Source organism: Carlito syrichta, unplaced genomic scaffold (genome assembly GCF_000164805.1).
Source record: "Carlito syrichta isolate Samal-C Ts95f unplaced genomic scaffold, Tarsius_syrichta-2.0.1 Scaffold312078, whole genome shotgun sequence".
In the NCBI taxonomy this organism is placed as follows: domain Eukaryota; kingdom Metazoa; phylum Chordata; class Mammalia; order Primates; family Tarsiidae; genus Carlito; species Carlito syrichta.
In genome coordinates this window covers 190,148-210,713 of record NW_007256174.1, presented here as the reverse complement: position 1 = coordinate 210,713, position 20,566 = coordinate 190,148, and the positions used below count along the sequence as shown (strand labels likewise).

The 20,566-nt window shown below is 44.5% G+C and overlaps 1 protein-coding gene across 2 annotated transcripts in view; it reads left to right on the top strand.

The window, feature by feature from the left end:
* ZFAT (zinc finger and AT-hook domain containing) overlaps positions 1 to 20,566 on the top strand; it is a 224,148-nt gene that overhangs the window by 98,778 nt on the left and 104,804 nt on the right. For both annotated transcript variants that reach the window (XM_008069520.1, XM_008069521.2), the window contains 3 exons: positions 8,757 to 8,844; positions 11,048 to 11,197; positions 15,957 to 16,130. In XM_008069520.1, the coding sequence (XP_008067711.1) occupies positions 8,757 to 8,844; positions 11,048 to 11,197; positions 15,957 to 16,130 (412 nt within the window). The remainder of the gene's footprint in view (positions 1 to 8,756; positions 8,845 to 11,047; positions 11,198 to 15,956; positions 16,131 to 20,566) is intronic.

Genomic DNA, 20,566 nt, shown 5'->3' with positions numbered 1-20,566 from the left:
ATGAAATAACTTTCTGTATAAAATATATATTTTAAAAAAGTATCTTATATACATGCACACACATACACAAATATATACACAGACGCATATGTACACATGTTTATACACCTGTATTTGTTGTACACACCTACATTCAGACACGTTTCTGCACACATGTATACACACATATGTGTGTGCACATGTCTTTGTTTATGTATCTAGATCTGTGGTCATTGGGAGGTTAAAATGGAATGCTCTCAAGAAGTGGGGCAGTACTTGTCATATGGTTGACTGTGTGCCAGCTACTGCATGTCACTTGGCACTTCTCCCTCCTTGTTTCTCTCTCTTTCCCCGAGTAGGGAATGAAGGCGTGTGGTCTGTAACTCTTGCTGTTAAGTTGGCACTGCTTCTAGTACTCTCTCAGGTCAGGGAACACTGAGGTGGCAGGATTCATTAGGGTAACTTTGCTAGAAACTCATGATGTCAGGAGGGAGTGAAGCTCACATGAGAACAGGTTCTTGGAAGAAGCCTCAGAGTGAGTGTCACGGTTAAGACTGGGAAGCACATGCTGGTTTTTATCCCCGACTCCTCCATTTACCACATATTTTGCCTTAGGATAAGCTATAGGACTGCTCCATGCCTCGGTTTACCCATCCTCAGGTGAGGATGACTTGGAGGGAGTGCACATGAGTGTCTCAGAATAGTGCCTGGCACGGAGTTAGCGCTCTGTGCTATTGACTATTAATTATACTTATTACTTGTTCTACTTCTCATTTGGCAACTTGCTGGTCTGGATTTGGAGGTTTTGAAACATAGGCTAGAAAGCTGACAAGAACCAGGAAGCTGTCCATGAGCTTTGCAGCCTAGGACTGCCTGTGTTCTTGCATACGCAAGTCCTGCTTGCCTGTTGTGTGTGTGTGTGTGAGGGATCCATGGTCCAGCTCAGTGGCTTTCTTCCCCTGATGCTGACGCTTTGCCTCCGGGCTGCATCCCTGGGCTGCGTGGTCAGCAGGGGAGCACAGGAACATGCTCTGAGACTTTAAACCCCTATGCCCAATGTTTTCATTCTTCTAAATAAACTGGGATTTAAATTGGGTTCTCTTTTCAACCTTCCATTATTGTGAAACTTCCTTCAGAGAGGCTTATCTCTTCAATATGAATGCTTAAGATGGCACTGGGAAAATCTGTGGTGGGGAGAAGGAAAATGGCAGCTGCTGTTTGTACCCCATGGGCAGCCCCTTGTGCCATCTCACTTAATTCTCACATCGCCTCTAGGAGTTGGGGGTTATTTCCTCTACTGGTAGATTAGGAGCCTGGCATCGCAGAGTCATTCGGTAATTAGCCTACTGTCCTGCCATTGGTGAGCGCCAGAGGCAGAATTCAAGCCACGCTGTCATCACTGCCCAAGTGATGATGTCACTGCCCTCTGTGGGGGCCGGTCATTAAAATTAGCCACACCGTTCCTGGTGGGTGTGTTGGACACTTGTCCAGCTGAAGGAACGTGGTCAAGGTAGACTCTGTCCCCTGAGGGCAGGGTGTGTGTTGATGCTTCCTGTGCTGTTAGGTGGCAAATGCTCTTTATGCTACAATAATCAAACGTCCCTGCAAGTTACCGCAAGAGAAGAGCAGTTGTGCCGAATAAGGGAACCCGACTCAGTTGACCTTAGAAAGATGGATGTTATCCTGCTTTTCATTAGCTCTCACGTTTTCATAGCAGTCGTTAAAGTTTAATTTCAGCCGGGCTCGGTGGCTCAGCCTGTAATCCCACGCCTTTGGGAGGCTGAGGTGGGTGGATTGCCTAAGCCCACGGATTCGAGACCCGCCTGGGCAGCGAGACCTCATCTCTACAATAAATAAAAAAATCAGCCCAGCGTGGTATCGCATGCCTGTAATTCCGGCTACTCGGAAGGCTGAGGCGGAAGGATCGCTGGAGTCCAGCAGGCGAGGCTGCGGTGGCCGGGAGCGGCCACTGCACTCCAGTCTGGGTGACTGAGTGAGACGCCAACTCAAAAAAACAAAACAAACAAACAAACAAACAAACAAAAAGTTTAATTTCAGTCTTTTAAATCACTGATATCTGCTGTTCTTCCAATTGAGATGCTTTTAAAGGTGAACGTGGCTTGGAAGCCTCGTCCTCTGCATGCGGGGCCCTGGATTTCCAGTATGAGTAAGACTCGCTCTCTGCCTTCAAGGTGCTCTTGGTTGTGTTGGCATTAGACAAGTAAACAGTAATGGTAATATGGAAACATGGGTAAATGGAGTCAACAAAGAATGTCCTCTCATCCTCCAAAAATACTGCGCCAGACATGGTCAGGGAGGAGGGGTTCTGAGGGCTGCCTAGGAGAAGGGTTCTGAGGGTGATGAGTAGATTCAGACGAGGGAAAAAGGTAGGGAGGAAATGCTTGCAGAGTTGACAGCACAAACCAAGGGGGATGCTTTTTGTATTTACAGCAGGATATCAAATTACTGAACATTTTCCATGAAGCAGGTGGACTGTACTGCCAAGGTAGTAAGATAGCATAACATTTGAAAACAGGTTCCAGTATTGAGTTTAGACATTAGCCTTTTGAGCTTGTAAATTATTTCTGTAATGAAGCCAAGGGTACCAAGAAAATGTTGACACAGTAAGAAAACCCTTCTGTTTCCTCTGAATCTGGACTCTTTTTGATCTGATAATCAAGGTACTATTGCCAAGTGTTTTAAATGGAATTCAATATTTGCAAAGAGAGTTAAGATGGATTTTTTGGGAACAGCTTTATTGAGATATAACTTGCATTTTATACAATTTGCTCATTATAGTGTGAGATTCAATGGTTTTTAGTGTATTCACAGAGTTGTGCAACTGTCTCCACAATTCATAGGAGAACGTTCTTATTATCCCACAAAAAAACTGTGTCCTCGTCAATTATCTTTTCTTCCTTCCCTCTCACTAAGTTCTGGGCAGCTGCTAGTCTACTCTCTCTCTCTATGGATTTGCCTGTTCTGGACATTTCATATAAAAGGAATATAAAATATACATGTAATACAGTTTTTTGCAACTGGTTTCTTTCACTTAGCTCATGGGGTGAATACTGTAATGTGAATACTGTATTCCCTTTTATATCTGGATAAAGTTCCACTGTATGGATATATGGCATTTTGTTTATCTGTTCATTAGTTGACAGACATTTGAAGATGCATTTTTGTTGGTAATTTCACCAAGATGATGCTCTCAGCTACAGTGTTTAAGTTCACAGCATTCAGTCTAATTCTTTGTGAAGCTTGCTGAGTAAAGCATGCACGTTTACTTGTGTTTAAATATTAAATGTTAATGAGGTTAAATGTTAACCTTTACTTAAAAAGGTTTTCAAAAGTTATGAGGTCTAAGCAAAATCACCCATGTTTTTCATCACTATCCATCAGTAGTTAGCTGTGTTAACTGTTCTTCACTGTTCTTGACACTGGGAGCATCATTGCTGCCCTGAAGTGGATAAAATGGAGAATGTGGAGTCACAGGAAAGGACTCTAACTCGGTGACCTTGTGCAGGCTGCTTGGTCTTTCTGCACTTTCTTTTCCTTACCTGCAAGTGGAATGAATAATACCGCCCTCCTTACTCTGGAAGGTATAAAGCTCCAGTGAGACAGTGCCAATGTGCTTTTGTGATGCAAAAGTGCCTTACAGATGTCTCTGAGGTTGATCTGAGGACTCTAGTCCTGGCAGGGTCTGGCTGGGTCAGGAGCATGGTGCTGTTATGATGAGGAGATGCATGGGACCTGGAGGAGTCCTTGCACTAGGGCGAGGCTTGGTTTCCTTACCTGTGATCCTGGAGATGGGACCCACTTTGTTGTAAGTCTGGTTGACCATATGCATTTGTTTCAGCATTCACTGTTTTTAGCACAGATTCCCACACAGAGCAAAAACTAAGAAAATTTAAAGTGGCAGTCTCCCCCTCCTCACCCCCCCAGATGGACTGATATCCACGTCCCTTCCGACTGCATTAGGACTTTAGGATAATTTGGCTAAGTGCGCATTCCTGTGTCTGTTACAACTATTTCTCAGCAAAAGTAACACCTAATGATTAGAAGGAATTTGTACAGTTGATATAGTTTCTTCCCGTTAATAGCTAGAGGTGTCGACTTATAGTCAAGGATGTATTGGCACCAAGGATATATGGGGACCCAGTCAAGGGAGTTAATCAGTTACATTACTGGAGAAAATCCACTTTTGACAGCACTATGCAAGATTTGTAAAGGGGAGACTTAGGAAAACACGATTTTAATAGAGTGGGAGGGGCCTTTAGGCTCTGACCTGCGTTGGTTCAGACCCCATATCTACCTCTGCCATTTTGGGAATATTGCTCAGCCTCTCTGAGCTGTTTTCTCATCTCTAAAAGTAGAGAAATGGAGCTAAAGTGGTTTACCCTGTCTCTCAGGGTTGTGAGGATTGCATTAGAAAATATGTACAGAACACCCAGGTCAGCATTTGCTCAAAACAAACAAAAAAAGAAAACTCTATTAGAGGGCTGTGAAATCAATTCAGTGAGTCACAACTAGCATGTCTTAAAAATCAAATAAAATAGAATTTACCAGCATTATTTTCCCACACTAAAGGTAAGTATTGTTTTCTGTGATCTTCGTTTCATTGTTTAAATGTTTACAATGTCACTGTGTGAGCATATGTGTGCAGGGTGATGCTGTCACGTGGGGTGATCTCTTGTCGGTCCTGTTAAATAAATCTGTACGTCACTAACCTAAGTGACATAATTCATGACCTCCTGAGTCAGAATCACATAGGGGTTATTGTTATAAATGAGATTCCTGGACTCTTATCTCTACCAAAGTTTGAGGTGGCATCTGATAATTTTTGATTTAAAGAAGTTCCTTCTGACACAAAAGTGTGGAACAGTAGGAAAAGGAGCATACGTGAACTTTATGATACGCCAGTTTTGTCCATTTATTTTTGGCTTGTGTTTCTTCTCAGAAGCCCCCAAAGATACCTGATGCTAAGAGTATTGTAGCAGTTACAGCCCAAGCTTGGGAGTTGACACGTTTAGTATCACACTGACTCTAAGACTTAGAAGTGGTGTGACTCCACACCCTAACCTCTCTGATCTCTTACCCTAGACATGGGACCAGCAGTCCCCACCTCCAGGGTTGCTGTGGGAATTTAGTGAGACAGTGTTGGTAAGAGACACAGCATGACCTCAGGTACATAGAAGGAGGCCTGTCCACAGTTGCCCATCCTTCTCCTCCTTCTTAGAAGAAGGAAGAAGAATAGTAATAGTGGTTGCTGGTGTGCATCCATCCAGAGTCTGATTGTCTTTCGACGGATGTTTGAAATGCTTGGCCCCTGTGTCTGAGAGGTGTATAGCCCTTTTTGGCTATAAAGGTATAGATATTTGAAAAAAAAAAAGCCTTGTATATACTTGCTGTAAATAAGCTGAAATAATATATTGCTAACAAAGCACAGAAAAAGTAGAGAAAGCTGCCTCCAATAACTTTCTGGAAATAAATGGGTACACCAAGTCAGTGTTCTTTTTATTGTTTTTGTTTTTTTTAGTAGAGGAAATGTTATTTAACTAAAATAATTGAATGTGACATTTTTTTCTTTCCAAGAGCTACAAGAGTATGATATGTTCATACTTATCACAAAGCAAGTTTGTTTCTGTTTTGTTCTACGTGAGCATCTTGTCCATTGTATGGGAGACTTCAGGCTACTGGAACTTCTTGTGTATAGGATGTCCTCATTTTAGCAATAACCGAAATTCTGAATCGAAGGGGAAAGGCATGGCCGAACAGAACTGTTTTCAGTGGCAAGGAAAGCTCTTGAGTTGAAATCCCAAATCAAGCACGTTTCTGGCCTTTCCTGAGCTATGCTGTGCTGTCTTCATCTATCCTCACTGCTGGACACACTCTGTGTGTTAGCATGGCTCTTTCTTGATGACCTTGTGAGTCCCTGGACATCTCACATCTTCTCCTCAGCACAGGACCCGGCACATAAAAGGGGCCTTGTCACATCTGAGGGATGAATGTGATGCCATAACTGTGGCCTTTCTTCCTAAGAAACAGTTTAGAGTGGAATCACCCACCTTTGCTTTTTAAATTAGATGTCAGGTATTTTATAGGTGCATTTATGCAATGGTTACACTTGGTGGTGGTGGGGATTAGATTTGACATTTTTCTACCTAGTGCTAGTCCCACACTTGGGAACAATCCCATTTCTTTTGGGGTCACAGCTTCTGCCATTGAGGCCTATAGACCAGGTGAGATTCTGCTGCAGTGGAGAACTGGGCTCTGAGCCTCAGCTTGGAGCTGGTCCTGCACCCCAGCTTCTGGCTGCAGCTCCATGCCAATGCCTCCCTTCCTTCAGAGGGTCCTGGTGGCTTTGAAGGCCAGTTCCATCAGAGCAAACAGACTTCGAAGGCTGGGCTCTTTCACTATCATTACGGCATGGATCCCACACTCTCCACCTCTGCCGGGAACTCTTTTAACCACCGCTCTTTTTAAGTTTGCGGGTTGGTTTGGGTTTTCATCTCTGGTATGGAACTGAGGTTTTGAAAAAGAAGTAAATGAGTCCTAAGAGTCCCCCCTTCTCCCAGTACCCTTTACCACCGTCTGTGTCCTCTGACAATCTTCAAAGGCATCAAAAAATAAGGGGCCCTGATAAGCTCTGAGATAAATTGCTTTCTGACTATCAGAGATTAAAAGAAAAAAAATCAAATGGCAAGGGCTCAGGGGAGAGCACTGTAAGCTCCTTCAAAGCCCTTCTAATACCTCCATCAACCTGATGACGAGGATGCTGAGAGGAAGCCAGGGTGGCAGAGGCCTCCTCCAGGTTGCCCGCCAGGCCCAGGGCATCTTTCCTGAGGCCAAGGGTGGAGGAGGACATTGACAGGAGTACTCTGAGAAACCTCAAGCCAGGGATGTGGCCTGGATGGGGGTCTGTAGCATTGAGTGGCCAGCAAGATCTGGACAGTTTCTCAAGAGCTGTCTAGACCCCTTAGACACATGAGCTTGGCAGACCTTGCTTGGTGTCCAGACATCTGGTGGGAAGTACATCCAGACTGGTCAGTTGTTCAGAGAGGCTTTTGTTATGTTTCTTAATATACAGTCTCCTTTTTCTGGGTGTACTCTGGGGAAGATGTGAGCTTGGGAAGCTTGGCAATAAAAGTGCCACATACTGGGTGTCTTGAAAAACAGATTAAAAAAAATTTATTTATTTTTGAGTTGCAGCCTCATTCTGTCACCCAGGCTGGAGTGCAGTGGCACGCTCACATCAATGCAGTCTTGACCTGCTGGGCTCAGGCAATCCTTCTGCCTCAGCCTTCCAAGTAGCTGGAGTCACGATGTGCATTACCATGCCCAGCTAATTTTTTTGGTTAGTTAACGAGACAAGGTCTTGCCAAGTTGCCCAGGCTGGTCTCAAACCCCTAGGCTCAGGCGATCCTCTTGCCTCTGCCTCCGAAAGTGCTGGGATTACGGGCATGAACAACCATGCCTGGCATATATTTGTTGTCTCACAGTTGTGGAAATAGAAGTCAGCAATCAAGGTGTCAGCAGGGCTGCTTCCTTCTGAGGGTTGGGAGGGAGGGAGAATCGGTGTCACGCTTCTGCCCTAACTGCTGGTGACTTGCTGGCAATCTCTGGTGTTCCTTGGCTTGTAAATGTATCATTCTGATCTCTGCCTTCAACCTTACATGGCATTCTCCCTGTGTGTGTGTCTGTGTCCTGGTTTCCTCTTTTTATAAGTACACCAGTCATACTGGATGAGGTCTCACACTAGTGACCTCATTTTAACTGGGTTATGTCTATAAAGACCCTATCTCCAAATAAGATCACATTCTGAGGTATTGGAGGTAAGAACTTTAACATGTAATTTTTGGGGGACAAAGTTCCACCATTAGCACCCGTCTTTGGGGAAAATAGTGATTTGAAATAGCCCTCAAGTGAGCTATGAGAGATAGCCCTAGTGAAGCCCTAGGTTGGTGGTTCACAAAAGCTTCTCCCTAATGGAGAATGTTACACTGTTGCCCAAGTTGTCCAGCTAGCCACAGCACAGAGTGAACTCCTTAGCTGCAGCCTCGGCTGGGTGCCTTTGGGGTGGAATTAGGTGTCCTGGCGGTCATCTGTACACTCTGGTTCCCATGCTGTCTCTTCCTCTCAGACTTTGGGCTTGTCCCTGGGGCCTCATCTTCTTACTCTGTAACATGAGCATGAACAATGCGTGTCTTTCATGAATGATCGCAAGTCTCAGTAAAATAACTTGCCTGAAACCCCACGCAAACCATGCCCTGAGTGCTGGAGGCTGTGAAAGGCTGTGAGGTCCTGGAGAAGCCCTGGTCTGCATGGTCGACGTGAGACCTTGACTCCAAGACCCACCCTTTACCACCGACCCAGGACTCTCCCTGCTAGGCCCCATCTCTTTCTTTTGAAATGGAGCTGACATCATTCCCTTACTCTTGAGGTCTGCAGGGGAGCCGGGGCGGGGGGGGGGGGGGGGCGTGTGTTATATGCTTAGAAGGCTGCACCGTGTTTAGCTTTGATGAGGCCGATGGTGAAATGGTGGTGGTGGTGGTGATGGTGGCAACAATGGTGATGGTGATGGCGGTGATGGTGGCGGTGACGGGGGTGATGGTTGATGGTGCTGGTGTTGATGGTGATGGTGCTGGCGGTGATGCTGTGGTAGCAACGATGACGGTTGTGGTGGTTGACAGTGCTGCTGGTGGTGGTGGTGACTTTTCTATGGAGCCTAGATTTAAATAAGAAAAGTCAACTGATTATGTTCTCTTTCTGTTAAGGACAAAAGGAGTTATTCTTGTCCTGTGTGTGAAAAGTCTTTTTCAGAAGATCGATTGATAAAGTCACATATCAAGACCAACCATCCTGGTAAGGTTATACATTTTAGAGTGGATGATTCATGTTAAAAGGCTTATATTTGTTTTAAAGCAGCATCAGAGGTCAACGGTGCTGTGTGAAAATAAAGAGGGATGAAGACGTGGATTAATTCAAGGGAAATAATCATCTTTCTTTGAAGTTGGCAAGTTTATGCGGTTATCTAGTTCATGTTGTTGTTTCATTTGGTCTTCCTCTTTTCCTACCCCCTGTGGTCTCAGTGACCCCCTTCCCCTCCCTCCTTTGGCGGGAACTTCCAGTGCCTGTGGAGGGTTCACATACAGCACAGGTCTGCCTTAGATCCTTTCCTCAAGCCTGGCCTTTGGCGTAAGTTTGTGTCACTGAGAGTAGTGGCTTATAAGGGGTGACTTATAAGGGCTCCCGGGTAGCCTCTGTGAGTTGAAGTGACCGTCACCACGGGTCTCCTCACATTCATCGCTACACCGATGTGTGAGGCACCAGCCACTTGGGTGTCCATGCCTGGCCACTTCTGTTCTTGCCACCTGGGACATTTTCCCTCCTGTCCCGCCTGGTTGCTTCCTGTTCATTCTTTAAGTCTCAAAGCCCTGCACTCTGGGAGGCTGCCGTGGCTCCCTGTCAGCTGAGGGCTGACTCCTCACCCCCGCCCCTCCCAACATCATGGCACGTGGACCGCTGTGCGGCAGTCCCCGTCGCTGCCCCTGCTGCCCCCATGGGAGGGCTCCCTGAGACTGCAGGACTTGTCTCCAGACGCCCCGTGCCACATCAGGCAGGCCGAGAGAGCGACATGGGTGCTGTGTGTTGTATGAGCGGGTAACACTAACTACACCTCTCCCTTCGTCCATGTCTCATTTCTCTTTTTCTTTATTTTGTATCTGCCCTTGGTATACCAGAGCTGACTTACTGATTGTAAATGATAAGAGGTGGAAGAAGATAAAGAAGTGGCAGAAGAACACTAACACTCATGTTCTGTCCGGGCATGGATGGAGCCTTAAGGCCTTTGTCTGTGTGGCGATGCGTGGGCTGTGACAGTCCCCGAAGGCTCAGCTCTGTCCTTCCCATGTGAACTCGTGATCTGAGTGGCACGTGTTCCAATGTGAGCGGAAGAGAATCTTCTGAAATGACGTCCTTTGCTCATGAACAGATATAACGCATTCTCTGTCATTATTTTAACTTTTATATGGAAAAATCCCAAGCATATGCAAAAGTATACAATTACAGGAACCCCCTCTAGCTGTAAGTCAGCTTCCATAGTTATTGACATTTTGTCAGATTCATTTCACAGAATTACCCCCACAGACATTTTTTTTCTAGAACATTTTAAAATGCGTCTCAGACAGTAGGTAATTTTTCCATAAAAAATTTTAGACTGTCTCTCCAAGAGCTATTAAAGACCGTTTTCAGCATCATCAGCATGTCACCAATAAAACAAAGAGAATTGACAAATTCTTTATCACCACCTAGTATTGTTTAGTCTATTTAAAATTTCCCCAATTGATCCAAGATGTTTTTTTTTACAGTTGGTTTGTTTGACCCAAGATCCAGGCATCTGCACTGAGTGGTGATGTCCCTTACTTTTCTTTTTTTTGAGTTGGAGTCTCACTCCATCACCCAGGCTGGAATGTAGTGGCACGCCCAAGGCTACCCCAGCATCGACCTGCTGGGCTCAGGCGCTCCTTCTGCCTCAGCCTTCCGAGTAGCCGAAACTACAGGCACGCACTACCATGCCTGGCTAATTTTTGATTTATTATAGAGATGAGGTTTTGCCAGATTGCCTGGACTGGTCTCAAACTCGCAGCCTCAGGCAGTCCCCTTGCCTTGGCCTCCCAAAATGTTGGGATTACGGGCTGAGCCACCAAGCCCGGCCTACTTTTCATGTGTTCTGCAGGACTTCCCTCCTGCTTTTCATCCATGATATTGACTTGAGGGGGAGACCAGGGTTCTCTTTTTGTAGACAGTGTTGCCATCTGTATTTGTCTGTGGCTGTTGCCTTGGGACATTGCTTCTCCATTCTTCGTGTTTCATGTGAACAGGTATTTAGGGCTGAGACTTGACTAGATTCAGGTTTAACCTTTCGGGTGAGAATCCCATCTCCCACGCCCATGAGGGCACACCTCGACTCACCCCCTTAGTGAGATTTAGCAGTGATGTTGATTTCCATCTAACTCGCACCCAGGCCCCTTGTCTCCCTCTCATTGTCCTCCTTCTTTCCTTCTAGAGGTCTCCATGAGCACCATTTCCGAGGTTCTAGGGAGGAGGGTTCAGCTGAAAGGGCTGATTGGAAAGAGAGCCATGAAGTGCCCATACTGTGATTTCTATTTCATGAAGAATGGCTCCGACCTTCAGCGTCATATCTGGGCTCATGAAGGTGAGTACGCATCTTTCCAGGTGAGCACCCGTTCCACTTTGTGCTTCCATGCTTCATCTGGGGAGTGCATGGGGAGGAAACCAGAGCTCCATACCTCTTCAGTTAGAGTTTCTTTAGCATGCTGAGGTGTGTCCATCACGAGCTGAGATCAGAGATTTCAGTCATCGCCTGGTTGCAATTGCAGTGAGTAGAGGTGTGCACTTCTTTGTAGGTCTTGCTGCACTTCACAGTGAAACACATCACCACGCCTCCCCTGGTCACAAGCCAGTGCTCCAGCACCCACCACAGGGCCCTGCATGCAGCAGGGATTGTGGAAGAGTGAGGGTTGGTGGGAGGAGGGGGCAGCAAGGAGTCCCCTGATCCCAGCAGTGGGAAGTGTCATCACTCCCGCAGTGGAGAAGGCATGCAGAAGGGCTGAGTGGAGATGAGGTGCCGGAGAGAGTGCAGGCTGTACTTTTGGGGTGATTGCCCGCGAAGGGTAGTGGGGGAGGGCCACTCTCCAGGACTCTGGGAGGTTGGCAGTCAAGAACTATTGGGCATGGCAGGCCAGCAGCTTGGTGTTCTCCCTGTGGATGAGAATCTGGCCCTCCTGGAGATGAGGGCAGGAACCGGTGCTCAGGAATAGTCCCTGGAGACTTCTGCATCTGGGCCCTGCCTTCCAGTTAGGAGCCTGGAGTGCTCCAGGTAGGAACACAAGACTAGGATGGGTGAAGGTTGAAGCCAGTGTTTTCTACACTGTGAGACACGAATGACCTCTTCATGGGCCCCAGAGAAGGAGCTTTCAAGACGGGAGAGACTGCTAGTTCAGTAAAGAGAACCATAACTGGTAGAGCAGAAGCCTGGAGAAGGCAGAAGGAGGCGAGATCAAATGTCATAGCTGGAAGATACTTTTTTGTTTACCAGCATATGTTGAACACTTACTGGATGCCAACCAGTGTGCTCAGTGCTTTACCCATGGTACCAGATTCAATGTTCTCAACAACCTCAGAGGTAGGTGTTGTTATCATTCTCATTTTACCGATGAGGAAAACTCGGCTCAGAGAAGTTAAGTCATTTTCCCAAGGTCACACAGCTAACAAGCGGTGGAACTGGGATTTGGACTCATGCTGTCTGATTTCACTTCTCCACTGACTTGCATCAGGAGGAGACACCTTTTGTCTAGGAGTGGTGGGAAGGCGGCGGGGGCTGGGGAAGCTGCAGGTACATATATACATGTGTTGTTTGTTTGTCATGAATTTAGGGCATGATAGCTGTTGTTCACAATTTTCTTAGCAAAGAGTACTTGGAGGACAGGTTTGGTTTGAAGTGGCACTCATGGGAGTCAGCAGGGGAACTAAGCCTGGTGGAGGCACAGAGAGAGCCCAGGAGAGGCTGGGGACCACGGATTTATAAAGGCATCAGACTATGTAATCCTACTCACAGGACAAGAAGTAAGAGAGAGAGCTGAGTCCAAATCCCGCCCTCGTCACGTGTGATGGGACAAATAACTTTAACTTTCTGAACCCCAGTTTGCTTATCTATAATATGAACTACTTTGGGAGTCATTGCAAGGACCAATGGGATAATGTGTATAAAACCCTCAGTAGAAGGCTTAGTGCACTTAATACAGGGCTGATGCTGTTGTGTTAAGCAAATACTTGTGATGATGTATTCATGTTGCATTTCACCTTGAAAATCATCTAATATTTCAAGCTACTTCAGAATTCTGATAAAGATTTAGAAAGCCAAAAGCTGCTGCTTTTGTGGGAGTGTCCTGGTATTCTGTATATTTCTGCTCCTCTATAATTATGAAATCACAAAGGAGAAGACCATATCTGGACACGTGCTGTATTGAGGTTCTTTGGAATTGATTCTCATACCATAAATATCCCTTGTCTCTGTTTACTCTCAAAATAAAACATAGGACAGGAAAGACAATTTTTAAAAAGTCCCCAATAAACAAATAAAATAAAAAAGAAAAGAAACAGATAAAACACAGGTAATGGCTGCAGTCCTAGTAAGTAGACTTTTTGCATATGCATGACATTTGTCACTCAGCGTACCTATAACTTTGGTCAAGGTTCCATGATGGTCAGGTAGTGGACTTGGGTCTGTTCACTATAGCAGTTCTAAATACTCCATAGCCCTAAACACTACGTAGGTAGTGAAGATAATGGGCGAACATGTTTGGTTTACTCAGAATTATCTCTATACTGTCGGTGACCAGCACTGACCAAGGGTGGGTTAGGAGCCGCACCAGAGAATCTGGACAGCGAGAAGAGACTACTCGGAGGCAGTTCTTCTGGGAACAGTCTGATCAGGACTGGAGCCAAATTTTATTCGGACTCCTTCCAACTTATATACCATTTTCTATACCCTCCAGCAATGTGATAATCACTCACTGGGGGCGTACAAGTTTCGTGCTTTACAAACTATGCATCACAAGACCACCACGAGATCTGCAATTTCCAAGCAAACAATTCGAATTCCATGATGCCTGCCGTTCTTACATTAAGGTCACAGGTGCACAATTTCAATACAAATCGTTCAAAGTGTTTTCCATAATGTTCAATGAATCATTCATATTATACTCTTTGCTCTATACCCTGATTAATACAAAAAACTTTCCTGAGTTAACTCTAGTTCAATCCAAGTTCACTGATTCCCAATATTTTTAACGATTAATATTATCAACTTAACACTATACTATAATCTATAAGTTTAGTTAAATGACTTAACTGTCAGTTATACTATTATCCTATTACGATTTAACGTAATGCCTTATAACTCAGCTAAAACTTATTCTTAAACTACAAAACTTTACTATAATTCATATGTTTCATATGTCTAAACTTTAATTTTTATATGATCTAGTTATTGGGACTTTAATACTATGCTATATCCTATTAAGCTAATACCTCATCATTAATTCTTTTATAAATCGTATAGTAACTATTACACTTGAATAATGTAGCAAAAGGAAACAAAACAGCAAGCGTAGATTTACGCAACTATGAGTGTATATGTATATATTTTATCTCAACAAGTCTACTCTAAAAATCAAATAGTAGCTGTCACACTCTTGAACAAGGAAATGCAGGGTTTCCAAGATGGCGGCCATGGGCTGAAGCAGACAGAGTTTCGGTAATTAACGAAACAAAAGAAAACGTTCTACCTGGCTAGGGGCAGGGCAACAAAACTATCATGGTAATTTAGTTTCTAATCTTAGCCCTAGGGGAAACAGCTTTCGGGAACAAGAGCGGACTACCCAGTCTACCAGGAAATAGAAGTTAAAAAATATCTAGAAAGAAGTAAAACTTAGAAAGACAGAGAGAAATAATTCTGCTATGCACTTTCCATCAGGTGTATTGAGATTTACTTATAAGTTTTACTGCCATGTATGCACACTGGTCACTAATCACACGCCAATATTATAGGTATAACTGATATCCTATGTCAGAAGCGATCTTCCAGATGGGCCTTTACAGGCCTCAGCCATGTAGCTATAGATGTTGGCTCCCAACACTATACCCCTTGTTCATGCTCAGGGGACCCCCACAAGCACCATGGCATGTCACTCTATTTGTAATGGTGCGTTTACTTGTCTCCTTCTCCCACTTGATGGTGAAGGCTGGGACCAATTCTTCTCAGTTTCAAGATTAACCCTCAGTGCTTAGTATAAAAGTAGGTCCTCAGTAGACACTTGCTGAGTGAAGGAATGTGCCAAGATGCCCCTACACTCTGGGTCATAAGCCCAACAATCACTGGTGTGGCACAGCTGTGGTTTTGTTTATTGTTGTTTGTTTTGAGTCAGGGTCTCACTCCTCCCAGGCTGGAGTGCAGTAGCATGATCACAGCTCACCACAGTCTCAACTTCCTGGACTCAAGTGATCCTTCTGCTTCAACCTTCTTAGTAACTAGACTACAGGCATGAGTCACCACACCTGGCTAAGTTTAAAAAAATTTTTTTTTGTAGAGATAAGGTCTCACTGTGTTGTCCAGCTGGGCTTGAACTCCTGGGCACAGGCAATCCTCCCGCCTCCCAAAGTGCTAGGATACAGGCGTGAGCCAACACGCCCGGACCAGCTTTGTTTTTTTTAATGAGGTAAACATGCATCCACATCTGGTCCTGGTGTCTGATTCCATTGATGTTTGCAAAGACCCTTGGTGCCTTTAATTTTGTTCCATTTAACTCAGCAACTGAACATCACAGTGAAAGTTACTCAAGGTCTGTCTGTCCTAAAGGAGTTCCCAGACTGTGGAGAGAGACAAGTGAGAAAGACTCAGTGTAATGGACAGAAGCCTGCTAACTGGGAGGGAGGTCCAGGATTTGGGTACATTGATGGGGAGGTGGGGAAATCTTGTCCATGAGGGACAAGGTCAGAGGAGGCTGCAGGGTAGAGGCACTGGCAGACTCAAGGAGAAGGGGCATCTTGGGAGGGGAGGATCTTTCCCAGGGCACAGGCTGGGGAAGGGCCCAGCGTGAGACGTGTGTGGCATGCTAGGCACCAGTAAGTGCACTGCTTTATTTAAAACAGATATAAGAGATGTTTTCTACATTCATATATATATATATATATATAGAGAGAGAGAGAGAGAGAGAGAGAGAGAGAGAGAGAGAGTTCATATATAATATATACAAAGTTTATATATATATATATATAAAGTTCATATATGTATAAAAAGTGCATATATATATTCCTTTGGATTCACATACACACGTGCACACATGTATGTAGATATATGTATGTATGGATATATACATTTTTCCTGCCTATAGGTGTGAAACCCTTCAAATGTTCTTTGTGTGAGTACGCAACACGTAGCAAGAGTAACCTCAAGGCGCACATGAATCGTCACAGCACAGAGAAAACCCACCTATGTGACATGTGTGGCAAGAAGTTCAAATCCAAAGGAACATTGAAAAGTCACAAGCTCCTTCACACTGCTGATGGTGAGTAAATGACTCCAAAGCAAGCTTGCTGTTCCCTGTGCGTGGTTCGAAGTCCAGCAGGAGCTGTTGACGTGCTCAGAGGCGGGAGATCAGCTTCCTGAGAGGGATCAGATCAGCTTCCTGAGAGGGAGCACTGTGTGTGTGTGTGTGTGTGTGTGTGTGTGTGTGTGTGTGTGTGTGTGTGTAATGTGGAGAGGGAAGTTGCTTCAGGGAATGAGCATCCTCAGGAAGCCTTGATCCTTAGTTCTGGAAGTTTCAATCCTCTTCGGTCCTCCCTCCCTGCCTGGAGCCTGAGTCTTGAGGGGCAACTTTGATCACCCCTGGCCTCATTTCATGTGGATACTCTTATCATCCAAGCCACCTCAGCCTTCCTGTGTTCTGTCCACAATGGGGTTCAGTCTAACGTAAAACCAATATTTGGACAAATCTGACCTAAAGTCTATCTCAGTGAGTTTCTAACTTCATTCATTTATTAAGAACCCTTAATGAGTCCTTACATGTGCCACCTGCGAAGGTAGGTTTTAGGGATACCAGGTCAGTAAGAACCAGTTCCTGCCTTCAAGGAGTTCATAATCTAGAAGGGAGGCCAGAGGAGTGGGAAAGTCATGGTCGAGGTCAGTGTTGTGATGGAAGGGAGCTCAGGAATCCTGGAAGGAAGGTGTAAGTTGAGGTGGGCTGGTAGCGCAGTGGGCAGGGAGCACGCCGGGCACTGGGCACAGTCTCTCTGGCATGGGTTGGATAGAGGGAAAGAAGAAGATTTGTTCTAGGAAGACAGTCAGCTAGATCATAAAAGGCCTTTGAAAATGTTGATTTTACTTAGACCAATTGTGTAAGGGACTTGTGACTACTCCATGTGACAAGATTAATAAACTTTATTCATACATATCTTGTTCTTTTGGCACAATTATATATCAAACGTGCACTTCACTCTAAAAATCCAAGTTAGTTCAACAGTGATTTTTAACTTTGGAACTTACAGGATGATATAGTTACTAAGTCATAACTTTATTTTAAAAATGTTCTGAGAATCAGTCATGTGTGTGCACTGGTTGGAACCACAGCAAGAATTTGGTTGAGCTTGAGGGACTCAGTGGAAAGGCTGAGTGCTTGACTGGGACTCATCAGAATTAAGGATGAAGGTTTGCCTAAGGCTGAAAAAGAACCAGAGCCATAACTATTAAAACATAAGCAGTGCTCTCTTAAAAAACATCCATAATCAAAATTAAAGACACAACAGTAAGGCATTCAAACTTGAATAATGAAAGCATTAAAGTCATATAGTTTTTAATGAATCCTACATCTCCAAAAACAGTAAGTCTTACTGACCCCTCAGCTGCCTGAACATCTATGCAAGAATTGATTTCTTGACATGATAGCACACCATTCACTGAGATCTTCCAGTAATGAAGATAAGCTGTCCCCAGAGCCAGGGAAATCTGGAGTATCCATTAGCCCATGGTGGCAGGACCGGAAGATGCTGTCATCTGCCTCATGCTTGGTTCTGTGATCTGGGTTCTGTGCTGAAAGGCTTTGAAGCAGATGGAAAGCTATTTGATTAGGCAGACCCTGGACCAGGCCATGTCAGCTGTGGACGGATGGGGTCGGTGTGAGTGGCAGTGTCAAGGGACCATGGTGACACTCAGCCTATTCTGCCTGCTAGTGCATGTGGTTCTTTAGGTTCGTCAGGAAAGGAAATTCAGACGGGCACAGCTGTACTTGTGGTCGAAGCCATAGCGCAACTTTCCTAAAACAGTGTGGCTTTGCAAGCATTAGGAAGTATTTTTTTTTCAACAAAACACTGAAAAGATGCATTGTTTCTCTTTATTTTATTTTATTTTTCCTGACGTTTTTGAGAGGATGAGGTCTTTGTAAAGTCATGTCTAATTTTTCAACATTCATCTGTCTGGGAAGAAGGACATCGGCCATCAGATGAAATGGGAAGGCCACCCACTGGTACCATAGCCTGCCCCAGTGGGCCAGCTTCCTTCACTCCTTAGGCACTGCACAGTAAGGAGATGAGATACGTACGTTTCTTGGGTTTCTTTTAGCACCAATGCTCGGTGATTCTAGGAGGGAAGGGTAAAGGAGGGCTGAAGGCATGGAAATAGGAGGTGTCCACAGAGCTTTATCCTCTCTAAATCTGGGATGATCACCTATCCCCCTACTCTGTTCCATCATTTTGTTTCTCCTTTGACACCATCATCTCATGTTTTCTCAGAGGCTGGCGTGGCAAGTAGAATGCGGACTCGTAGCCCTGTTGCTCCAGTGCCACTGCTGATCTGTGATGTAGCTTTCATCAGGCCAGGCTATTCTTTTCCTTTTTAATTTTTTAAAAAGCTTTTGATCTTCTCCCATAACATGTTTATTATATAAACTTTGAAAAAAGTGTGTTTACATATCTTACTCATTTTTGTAGTGCCCATAGTTTATCTTTTCGTTTTCTTAGCGCTCTTTGTATCTGAATACTTTGTCATCATTTTCGTTTGTGGTATCATTTTTGTGAATGATATCTTTTTGTATACAAAGTTAAATAACTTTACTCATTTTCCTTTATGTCTTATCCTCTGTGATTTCTCTATGTTAAGTGAAACCTTCCCCATTTGGGGGAAAATTATTTTACTTTTTCTTCAAGTTTTATTTTATGGTTTCATAAATTTATGAAATTTAATATTCTCAAGATTTATTTTGGCATATGGGATGTGATAGGAATCTTTGTTTAAGAAGTTATCAATTGACTCAAAATATATATATTATATATACTGTTATATGTTTATGTGTATATATATTGTTATAAAGATGTAGGGAACAAGTGAGGGTTAGCTACATTAGTAGACTGCGAGCAGGTGACGTTTGGGCTTCCAGCTGGGTCTTACTCCCCCTGGTAGCAGACCTGGTACCCTTTGTGTTGACACATGTCCCCCTCCTTCCTCCTTTCCTCCCTCCCCTAGCCGTGCCCAGTGACTGTCAATTCCTCCCTTGTACTCATGGGACTGTTGTTCAGGTCCCACTTATGAGTGAGAAAATGCCGTATTCAGTTCTTTGTTGCTGTGATAGGTCAGTTAGTATGATGGCCTCCAACTCTATCCAGACTCAGCATATTTATGGAGAAACCAGTCCCTTCAACTTTATTTGCAGTGCCAGAATTTCCTAAGATATTTGGTCTGATCCTGAGATTTTGGTCTATTTCAGTGATTTTAGTTCTAGTGCATTGTTTTTCAAGCTACGGTTTTAATAACTGTAATATTACTGGCATACACACATATATTATCCTGTTTTCTCTTTTTTATTTTTTAAATGAACATTGCTTAGTTTTTCTCATTTAATTATTATTCCTTTGCAAAAACTTTGGAATTGTTCAGTCAGGTCATGAAAAATATTTTCCTCTCCATCCCTAGGAATGCCCTTGTGAGCCATTTGACAATGTCTGTAACATGCTTTGAATTCACTGGGAAACGGTGCTTATACCAAGCACTTGGTTGCCTTGATGATGAGCTCAACCTTCAACCATAGAATTTACCTTTTTACTGAGAAGCAAAGATTGCTTTAAAACCTGCCTGGAATTATCGGTTTCATTTCTCTTCCATTAGAGAAGCTGTGTGGAATAGGTATAACTAGAGGGACCTGGGTGAGAAGCTGTCTACCAGTCCTAGTAGACTTCAGTCAGATTACTTCTCTGAGCCTGAGTTTTGTCATTAGTAAAATGGAGGAACCGTCTCTGGTCTACATGTTGGAGGTCACAGGGCTCAGCCCATGGATGCTTTTTTTCCTATTTCCACACTCTAGGTGATCCCTCCAGTCTTAGGACCATTTAGATTGCAGACTTCTGAGCTCGTACGACCAGCCCTCTTCTTGTCCCCAAGCCTAGGCATGGCATCTGTAGCTGCCTGCTCAGCGTCTGCGCTTGCATGTCTACATGGCCCTCAAGCTTGGCATGCTCAACACTGTGCTCCTGGTCTTCCTCCCCAGACCTCGTCTCCTGTGGCCCCTGGGTCACCAAGCTTTGTAAAGAGATTGTAAACATTTTCGGCTTGGAGCGCTACATCCAATTTAAAGAGATTGTAAACATTTTTGGCTTGGAGTGCTACATCCAATTTTTGCTGCATATTCTTTTTGTTTTTATTTATTTATTTACTTTTTACAAATCTTGAACAAACGTAAAAGCTAGTCTTGACTCCCAGCTGCACAAAAACAGGAAGTGGCCTGGATAGGGCCCCAGGTTGCCAGCCCCTGCTGCACCCCATCTTGGTAGATGGCCACTCCTTTTCCTTTGCTCAGGTTGGAAACCCTGCGTCGGTCCTGACTGTCTCATTCACACCCCATGTGTGATCCGTTAGCAGATCCCACGTTTTCTCTCTTCAACATGAACCAGAATTCTGCCGCGTCTCAGCACACTCATGGCATCCTTTGAGTACAGGCCACTGTCGTCTCTGGCCTGA